The 9925-nt window shown below is 40.5% G+C and overlaps 2 protein-coding genes across 4 annotated transcripts; both read left to right on the top strand.

Annotated features, from left to right (window-relative positions):
• Nucleotides 1–770: 770 nt before the first annotated feature.
• Nucleotides 771–4456, top strand: LOC115777003 (H-2 class II histocompatibility antigen, E-S beta chain-like). 3 transcript variants are annotated; one of them, XM_030724811.1, is made up of 7 exons: nucleotides 791–915; nucleotides 1199–1471; nucleotides 2755–2796; nucleotides 2938–3151; nucleotides 3303–3370; nucleotides 3481–3594; nucleotides 3990–4454. In XM_030724811.1, exons 1-7 carry the CDS (start codon nucleotides 861–863, stop codon nucleotides 4013–4015), a joined length of 792 nt encoding a protein of 263 aa, XP_030580671.1. In that variant the 5' UTR covers nucleotides 791–860; the 3' UTR covers nucleotides 4016–4454. The 3 variants fall into 3 exon arrangements, with proteins under 3 accessions (XP_030580674.1, XP_030580671.1, XP_030580673.1); XM_030724813.1 differs by having other exon boundaries at nucleotides 840–915; nucleotides 1291–1471; nucleotides 3990–4456; XM_030724814.1 differs by lacking the exon at nucleotides 2755–2796 and having other exon boundaries at nucleotides 771–915; nucleotides 3990–4447.
• Nucleotides 4457–6315: 1859 nt separating this feature from the next.
• Nucleotides 6316–8244, top strand: LOC115777005 (uncharacterized). Its single transcript, XM_030724816.1, has 3 exons — nucleotides 6316–6730; nucleotides 7272–7405; nucleotides 7765–8244. The coding sequence occupies exons 1-3, from the start codon at nucleotides 6375–6377 to the stop codon at nucleotides 7881–7883; spliced, it is 609 nt and encodes a 202-aa protein (XP_030580676.1). The 5' UTR covers nucleotides 6316–6374; the 3' UTR covers nucleotides 7884–8244.
• The last annotated feature ends 1681 nt before the right edge of the window (nucleotides 8245–9925 follow it).

The following is a 9925-nucleotide window of genomic DNA, read 5'->3' as shown; positions in this document are numbered from 1 at the left end:
GGCGCAGAGAGCATCATGAAGACCGAGGAACACACCAAGGCAGGTCCGAGATACTGTGTGGAGAAGTTCAAAGCCGGATTTGGATACAAAAAAGATTTCCCAAGCTTGTTTGGAGCCTCTGATAATACACTAAAGCTGGTTTCAGATCAGATGAAAGGGGTGTAGTTTCTGTGGTTTATTTTGCTATAATGTGGGTGGGGGGTGCCCCCGGACAGCCTCTTATTTTATTTTTCCTTCTATCAAGTCTTCTATGGAGTGATGATTTTGAAAAGCTTTTTTTCCTGTTTATATTTATCATGTCCAGCACAGTGTCATTAAATAAAGGTTAAATAAAATAAAAATAAGTTAATGTCTCAAAGCACTGATTTAAGTCTTATATTTTACCAGCTTGCACTTCTTGTATGAACACATTTTTAAATAATGCAAAATATTGTTTATTGTTATGGAGAAAATTACAGAAAATATTGAGATTTTTTTTTGTCAGTATTGCAGCTAAAATGTCTGCTGGGGGCGGGGCTTGTTGTTGTTGTTATTGATAAGAGATTCATCATTCTCTCCATCGAGTGTTTGATTGTAGAATAAAATGAACATGGTGATAGTTTAAAACATCTTCCTACAGCTGAGAGTAAAGTACTCAGTTACTGTCTGCATCAGTCTCAGCCTGCTGCTTTTTAATGATCATTCCTCTGACTTTACCTGAACTTCACTGATCACAGAGTGTGTTTCCTCAGTGTGTGTGTGATGAAGAGCTGCAGGCTGGAGCCACAGAGTTCTTCCTGGTAACAGCTGATGCTGCAGGTCATGTGACCTGTGCTCTGGTTCTTAGAGCCGCTCTCAGTCAGTCAGGAGAGCTCAGGAACATGGCTTCATCCTTCCTCTGCTTCACCCTCCTCTTCATCACCATCCACACTGCAGGTAAGATCAATACACTGATCAATACTGATCAATACTAATCACTCACTGATATTTGGATCCATAACCTTCCAATTAATGCTCTGATCAATACACCACTTATAGTTAACTGCTCTCCACACAGCAGAATGATCAATAGTCTGACCAGTGACAGATCAATACACTCAGCAACATGTTGACCAATACACACCATCAGTCACTGCACAGCAGGTGGATCAATACATTGATCAGTGCTGATCAATAGTGATCAGTTTATAGTGTGAGCTTCAGTCTGTTCTGTTCTCAGATGGTTTCATGCAGTATATGGTGAGTCGCTGTGTGTTTAACTCCACTGAGCTGAAGGACATCGAGTTCATCCAATCTTTCTACTACAACAAGATGGAGGTCAACAGGTTCAGCAGCAGTGTGGGGAAGTTTGTTGGATACACTGAGTTTGGAGTGAAGAATGCAGAGTACTGGAACAATGACCCTTCAATCCTGAGTCAAGAGAGAGCTTCTAAGGAGACGTACTGCCAACGCAACATTGGGAACTCGTACAGAAATATTCTGACTAAATCAGGTGAGTCTGCAGTTTGTGTGACATCATCAGATGAACCTGTTCAGCCTCACACTGAGTTCTGAATACTGCACTCTGAATACTGCACTGTGACTCAGTGTGTAACTGTCACAGCTGCAGGTTACAGATACACCTTTACAGTGTATTTGACTTTCATATATTTAAACGTGTAAAGCAGTTCATAACAGCAACCGTAAAGCCACTGGAAAGTCTCCCCCTGGTGGTGAAACACAGCAATAACACATCTGCAGCTCACTGAAACTCTAATGATCATTTTTTTAATTTAACTTTTTTAAGGTAAAATATCAAAGATGTTTTTTTAGCATTTCCATATAAATCTTTCTGAAAGCACAAAGTAGCCCAACAATAACAGTCATTAAAGCATTTTCTGCTTTATTATTTTAAAGCATTTTATCAACATTAGAAACAATGATAATAACAGTGATTTAAAGCTTAATAGTTTAAAAAGCTTCTGTAAATAAAACAAAGATATCTAACAAATATATTTAACTTTGACTTTATCCCAGCAAACAGCAGCTCAGTGAGCAGAAATCAAACAGCTCAGCTGTGTGCAGGTCTGTGATATTAAACAGTGGAAACAGTCAGTTCACCTGTGTGTCAGATATCCACCAGCTTTACTCTAAAACCACAGACTGACCTCTGAAATGAAGCTCCTGTAACACACAGGTGTGAGTTTGTTGTTAGGACAGAAGAAATCCTGCAGCTGCTCAGTTTCTCCCTGACAGGTCGTTTCTTAGCAGTTTCACTCTTATTATCATTACTCTCAACTACTCACAGCCTCACACTTGTCTTCCTTCTCAGCTGTTGTACCTCTGCTGCCCTCTGCAGGTCACTGAAGGAGAGCCTGTGAACATGAGGTTGTAGTTTTACAGCAGCAGGAACATTCAGGCTCAGATTCAGCTCAGAGTTTAGCTGTTACAGAGCTGCTGATTCACTGCAGAGGCTCAGTTTGAGACTGCAGCTGATTTATGGCAGATGTGTTTGTAAGAAGATTTAAATGAGTCACACAAGTGTGAAGAAACATCTGTGGCACAGTTTTAATTCTCAACAATAACAAACTTTATTATTTCAAATAGAAAAACACAAAGCACAACAGAGCAGCTGTGGACGTGTAAACAGCTAACATGCATCTACAGTAATGACTGAGTCATGTGATTCAAACAGGTTTTACTGCAGGTTTTCCTCCCTCACAGCACTGATGGAGCCTCTGCTTCTTCAAACTGTGTCTCAGTGAGATCCTTCTTGTTTTGTTGTCATTTTCACAGCTGCTCCATCATTATTGTCTCCACAGAAATATTTCCTTTGTTGTGAGTTTTTTGCAGTCTTTATTCGCTGGTGTTTTGTGTTTGACCTCTCAGAGCCACCGTACTCAACAATATTTTTGTCAATCCAAATACAGTGATCACTGAAGTATGATATTAATAACAGGAACTAATCATTTCTTTCAGTTCAGCCCTACGTCAGACTTCGGTCCACGACGCCTCTCTCCAGCCACCATCCTGCCATGTTGGTCTGCAGCGTCTACGACTTCTACCCCAGTGAGATCAAAGTGAGCTGGCTCAGAGATGGACAGGAAATCACCTCTGATGTCACTTCCACTGAGGAGATGGCAGATGGTGATTGGTACTACCAGGTCCACTCCCACCTGGAGTACACGCCCAGGTGAGCCCACATCAGGTCCAGGAGCAGATAACATCTCAATGATGGAAACCAGAACAACTTTTAATATGAAGTCTGCACTGAAGCTTAAAGGTTTAAGTCCTGGTCCAGATCTGAGTGGTCTGTGAGTCAGTGATGTTGGTCTGTGTTGAAGGTCTGGAGAGAAGATCTCCTGTGTGGTGGAGCACGCCAGCCTGAAGGAACCTCTGAGAACTGACTGGGGTAAATACCTGTCTGTCTGCACACACCTGTATACCTGTCTGTCTGCACACACCTGTCTGTTTGCTTACCTGTGTGACTCTCACCTGTGTGACTGATCTGTGTGTCCTCAGACCCGTCCATGCCTGAGTCAGAGAGGAACAAGCTCGCCATCGGAGCCTCAGGACTGATCCTGGGTCTGATCTTATCTCTGGCTGGATTCATCTACTACAAGAGGAAGGCCCGAGGTCAGAGCAGGACTCTCACTCACAGACCAGTTCACACCAGACTGGAACCAGTTTAGACCAGTCTTAATCTTAAACCCCATTACATGAGTCAAAAACCTGTGTGGGTCTACTTTATATCAGTGTTTTTTTACTATTAGAGTATTAAAATTCATTTCCAGGCTGTTTTAAACCAGTTTCAGCCCATTTTTAGACCAACAGCTCACTTCCAGTTTCAGGCTGCATCCATGTTTCTGCTTTCAGAGGATCCTCAGACCTGATCCAAGTCCTGAAAGTGGAAACTTTACTGAATCCTTGGTGCTCAGTTCAGAACAATGCTAATGATTCAACATTGGCATTGATCATTAGCACTGATCAGTTTAGAGTTTGTTGTTGACTGTCATCTCTTCTGTCTCCAGGTCATATCCTGGTTCCCACTAACTGATCCTGGTCCTGTTTGTGTCTGATGGAATAAGAAGCAGCTGCTTCCTGTGTTCAGCAGACTGATGATCTGTCTGAACCTGATCCAGGACATCCCAGTGAACACCACAACAACCAGCAGCAGTACTGAGATGGTCCTGGATCAGATTTCATGTGGACTCTGCTGTTTGATGCTTTACTGTGTAACTGCTGAGTCCATGTAATCCAGATCTCAGTGATTTTGGTCTCTCTGCTTATCTGATTCACATTTATAGATTTTTACTGGACGTCTTCAAACCAAAATAAACAGAAACTCTCAGCTGAGTGTTTTACCTGCATCATCATGTTAATGTCACAGTGGAGCTCTTACTGATGTCACAGAAACCAGTTTATGGACCAGTTCAAACCAGTTTAAACACTGAGGGATTTCCACTGTCCTGCAGGATGAATCAAAGTTCTCCTGGATGGAGTTTGTTGTTCTGAACTTACTGATTTGTCCATGTGAAGAACTTTGAATACAATCTAAAGATAAAGTATTAATGCAGCTAAATACAGTGGCTTGCAAAAAAGTATTCATACCCCTTGAACTTTTCCATATTTTGTCACATTACAACCACAAACATAAATATATTTCACTGGAATTTAATGTGAAAGACCAACACAAAGTGGTTACAATTGTGAAGTGGAAAGAAAATTATACATGATTCAAACATTCTTTACAAACAAAACTGAAAAGTGCAGTGTGCAAAAGTATTGAGCCCCCTTTTCTCTGAGTGCAACCAGTTGCATTCAGAAGTTTCCTGATGACTGCTAATGACTAAAAAGAGTCCACCTGTGTGTTGACTTTATAACTCCGCCTGCTCTGTGTCATATCACGTATGACAGACAGACTCTTTTTAATATCAGAATACAGCACTCTGGCTGTATTCTGACACCTTTTTCTCCCGACCCGACTTGGCCCCAGGAGATACTGCGTTTCCAGTGGGCCAGCTCAAACAAAGGACGGCGCGGAGCACCCAGGTCACGGACAAGGCCCCGAGGGAAAAGAGCCGGCGTAAGAGAGAGGCTGAGGCGTAGAGCGCACCAAACGCCACTGCCGAGCATCCTGTTGGCTAATGTCCAGTCACTGGATAACAAGCTGGACGAACTCAGGGCCAGGATACAGTTTCAGAGGGACATAAGTGACTGCAACATCATCTGTCTCACGGAGACATGGCTGACTCCCCTCATACCGGACCACGCCGTACAGCCGTCGGAGTTCTTCAGTGTTCATCGCACGGACAGAACGAGTGAGTCCGGAAAATCAAGAGGAGGAGGTGTGTGCCTAATGATTAATAACAACTGGTGTGACAGTAGGAATGTTGTCCTTCTGAAACAATCATGTTCACCTAACCTGGAGCTCCTAACCCTGAAATGCCGTCCCCACTACCTGCCCCGCGAGTTCACTTCGGTCATCTTCAGCGCCGTCTATATTCCACCTCAGGCGGACACAAACACTGCACTATCCGAGCTACATGAGGCTATTTCCACCTATCAGGCTAACCAGCGTGATGCGGCTCTCATCGTAGCCGGGGACTTTAACAGTGCAAATGTAACAGGCCCCGTTACAGCGGGCGTGAAGACAGATTACACTCCTGTAAAACAGGAGAAACAATGAGCAGAAGAAAACGTGCTGCCGTTCGCCTGGTCAGTCTTGCCAGAATTTATTCACATAAAATAAACATCTGTTTCTTTTGTCACTTCAGCCACAATTCTGTTTCTTCACTGTTCAGTCCATTAACCATGTTGACATTTAAGGGCACATACCAATACAAATAAGATTAAAATAAAGAAAGAAAAATATACTTTTCACATGAACAAAAATAGAAAAGGATGCATATCATCATGTTAAATGACCAATTATAAAGGAAGTATCTTAAATCCCTTTTCAGATAATGTACTTTTAACATTTGTTGACAATGCCCACATTAGCTTTCTGGCTTTGTATGTTCTCAGGTAATTTAGCTCCTGACTATGGAGGACCGAAACTGACATAATTAGAAATAAAAGCAGAAATATATATATAGTGTCTATATTTTGTTTTTCCTTTTCCTTATACACGAGTTTTCATCAAGAAATGTATATATTTTCTTTTTCCTTTTCCTTACGCATGCGTTTTCATCAAGAAATATAAATGTTTTGTTTTGCCTTTTCCTCCTGCTCTTTTTCCTTTACCGTATGCATTTCTGCCTCATTATGCAAATGAGGAGGGTTGTCTTCTTGCTCCAGCTCCTCTGCTATTGGTCAATAAACAGGAAGGAGCAGGATCCATGTGCAGATCGATTGTGCATGCCTGGGTCTTTGACTTGTTGCAGAAATTTAGAGGAAGTGAACCCTTAGCAGAGATGTCTCAGGCAATTGCAGAAGAATTAAGGCACCTTGCTAGCTTAGCTGAAAGCAATACTGTCACTGATGACTATTTATTGTTTCGCGTGGATATTTTGAATGAGAGGCTACTGCATTTAGCTGCAGACACGGATAGTGAAGCTGACCCATTAGTTCTCCAGATTCTGGAGGAGGTGGCGTGTCGCTTGCACAAGTCTGTGTACCACACAAGAACTGCTGGGAGACCTGGATATTTGCTGCCCGCTGATGCCTTGGAGTCGTTTTTGCTTGTGGGTCTGTCAGTAAAGGATATTGCGGAACTTTTTGGGGTCAGTGAAAGAACAGTTCACCGGCGGATGGCAGACTATGGTGTTAGGTAAGTACGTGTTGTGTTTCTGTTGCTACTTTGAACTCAGTAGTATTTTCTATTTTCATTATAGTTCCAAATTGTAGCGGAACATCTGTTATGTATTCAACTGTACACATAGTGACGTAATATGTATGGTAAGCCTTTAACCTGTACTAGTATAGTTCAGTTTTGAATTATGAGCTGTGTTCTTCATATTAAAATATATTAATTTTGTGTGAGGGTGTAGACCGCATCAGCAGAATAATTACGAATGTGTGTTAATATCCACCATTACACGGCACTTCCACATAGCTCTTATGGTACTAATTCTCTTAAAATGTGTAATACATTAGTGTCAGAAATCCGGTCTGGTCCATTTTCAATCACTGTGGTGAACCTCACTTTCAGCAAATAGTGTGACTGTATTTTGGAGCTGTCAAAAGTATTTAGCATTAGCTGTATATTTAATGACATAATATGAATGGTCAAAACCTATGTGTTTGCTAAAGAAACACATAGTCAATTGTTTTCTACTGACTAGACATTGTGTATTATTTTTTTCTCGTAGAGTATCGGATTTATTCAGCAACATCGGAGATGATGAGTTGGATGGAGTTGTGCGAGACATTCTAAGTTATCATCCCAATACAGGATACAAGATGATGTTGGGCTACTTGAATGCTCGAGGTATTCACATCCAAAGTAAGTCTATAACAGATGTGCTTATGATGGCGCTGATAAGCACCTATTGCAGTTGTAGACATAATGTGCTGTATGACAGACAGCTCATTGTTTATCACTTCTATGCAAAGTAACAAGGACACACACACACACAAAAAAACACGATTGAAAGGAAAAATCTTTTTTCAAATTTATAGCAATCACATGGTAATAATCTAATGCCCTCTTAACTGTCCTGAAGACACCAGTGTCCTCATGGACCCATTGACTTGCATGTACATGTTTTCAGATAACAGTTGATGGGTTAAATTTTCTTTTTGATTCTGTTCATCACCTCCAAATCAAACATGTTTTAATTATGGTCTCATTCATTTTTCAAGGAAGACGAGTGCAAGAAGCAATGCGCCGTGTGGACCAGCAGGGAATTTTGATGCGCACATTCCAGCTTCAAACTGTTCAGCGTAGAAGATACTCTGTTCCAGCAGTTTGTGGCACATAGATGGTAACCATAAACTTATAAGGTCAGACTTACTTGTTTGATCAAACAAGAACAATACTTAAGATACTTCCTGGACAAAGAGAAATAACTTCTGTATTAAAATAAATAGACTAGAGAAATTCTGGAGTGATGGATTAGTGTCAGAGGGGTAACAAGTTAAATCATCATAAATCAAGCGTAAAAAATTTCCCTGTGCTATAGCAACCATCTCACATAAAACTGTTTTGGTCAAGAAAACGAAGTCACTCTGCTTCTGAAGCGTCAAACGTATTGTTTGTATGAAGCATTTAAAATAATTTATAATAATACATTGTATTCATGTATGTTCATAAAAATGGTTTCATAAAAATGCTTTGAGCGGTCATGGTCAGAGATTAATGTAATGCTTTAAACAAAGAGGAAGCAAATTGACATTACAATTACATGCAGTCTTCTAAAGTATTAGTTATAGCGTTTCCATTTTTATAGAACAGAAAATCAGGAACTCTAATGATTAATACTAGACAAATTAGTTGCCTTAAGAAACAGACTTAACAAGGACACCAACAAACTCAATGAGATTAAAGTCAGATAACATTGTTTTCTCTAGAGAAAAATGGACTCTTTAGGAAACAACCCTGTGGTTTGGCATGTCCATATTTACCTTCTTAATAAGTGATGGACACTGCAGAATAAGAGCACTGAAGTTATGATTTGTATTTGCTTTGGATGCCAGGCCTAAATTCAGCAAACACGAGTGTTACAAATTATCTAGTATTAGTGTTTGTTTTTGTTTAATGCTGAACTTAGTGTTTTATATCAGGCATCTTGTTTGGCAGCTAAGGGGTGTTTAGGAATATATATATTGAGCCACTGGTGGCAGTTATTTTTCAGTTACATTGATACCTGTCTGTGTTTGAAACAGATTGTGCCGTATTGGACAAACTGTAAAGAATGTGTAGTGTGCTTCAGCATTAAAGTCACAGTAGCTGTCCTCCTGTGTTCGTCCTCTGATCAGAGTGTCTGTGTGGATTAGGTGCTCCAGCAAATGCTCCCATAGCAACATACAGTCCTACCTCTCCACAGTAAGACTGTTAAACTATGTTACTGTACCAGTGCTAATCAAAACTTTTTTTGTTGTCTGTACAGATGGCGAATTGTTGTTCACGGGGGCATTGATGGCTTTAGTCGCCTCATTGTTTACCTGACTGCTGCCACCAACAATCGTGCCACAACAGTGCTTAACAGCTTTCTTGAAGCTGTGAATACGTATGGAGTGCCATCACGTGTTCGTTCTGACAAAGGAGGAGAGAATGTACAAGTGGCACACTTCATGGTCTCAACCAGAGGCCCAAACAGAAACTCTCACCTAACTGGAAGAAGCACACATAACCAGAGGTATTTACCTTACAGTCTTTGTGTGCGCTCCATGTTTTTTTATCCAGACTATTTCCATAAAAGTTGGTACATTGTAAATACAGTTCGATTTACTTTACTCTACCAGGAAGATATCGCAGGAGCATATCACCCCAGTTCTAAAGTCCTTCCACTGGCTCCCTGCAGCTCACAGAATAGACTTTAAAATACTTCTGTTAGATTATAAATCACGCAAAACCTTAGCAACAAAAATACATTAAAGACATTTTGTCATTGTGTCAACCTTCCAGACCACTCAGGTCTTCTGGTTGTAGTCTAGTCTGCATCCCCAGAACCAGAACAAAACATGGAGAAGCAGCATTCAGTTTTTTATGCTCCTCTAACCTGGAACAAACTTCAGGAAAAATACAAAACAGCTGACACATTTTTTCAATAAAGGCTATAAATCCACCTGTCTACAGTTGCCTTTGATTAACAGTAACTGGAACATTTATCAACAAATTTGATGTAGGTTATTTTCTAAGAGTACATTTAAAAAATTTTAAGGTTTATTCCTATTTCATACTTGGTTACTGGATTATGTTTTATTGGTGTAAAGCACTTCAGCTTCCTTGTTGCTGAAATGTTGTATACAACTCAACTTCACTTAATGTCCTACTATTTATACTGATCAAATCAAAACATTT

This window comes from Archocentrus centrarchus, unplaced genomic scaffold (assembly GCF_007364275.1).
Source record: "Archocentrus centrarchus isolate MPI-CPG fArcCen1 unplaced genomic scaffold, fArcCen1 scaffold_41_ctg1, whole genome shotgun sequence".
NCBI lineage: Eukaryota > Metazoa > Chordata > Actinopteri > Cichliformes > Cichlidae > Archocentrus > Archocentrus centrarchus.
The sequence above is the reverse complement of the archived record's forward strand: the minus strand, read 5'-3'. Positions and strand labels throughout refer to the sequence as shown.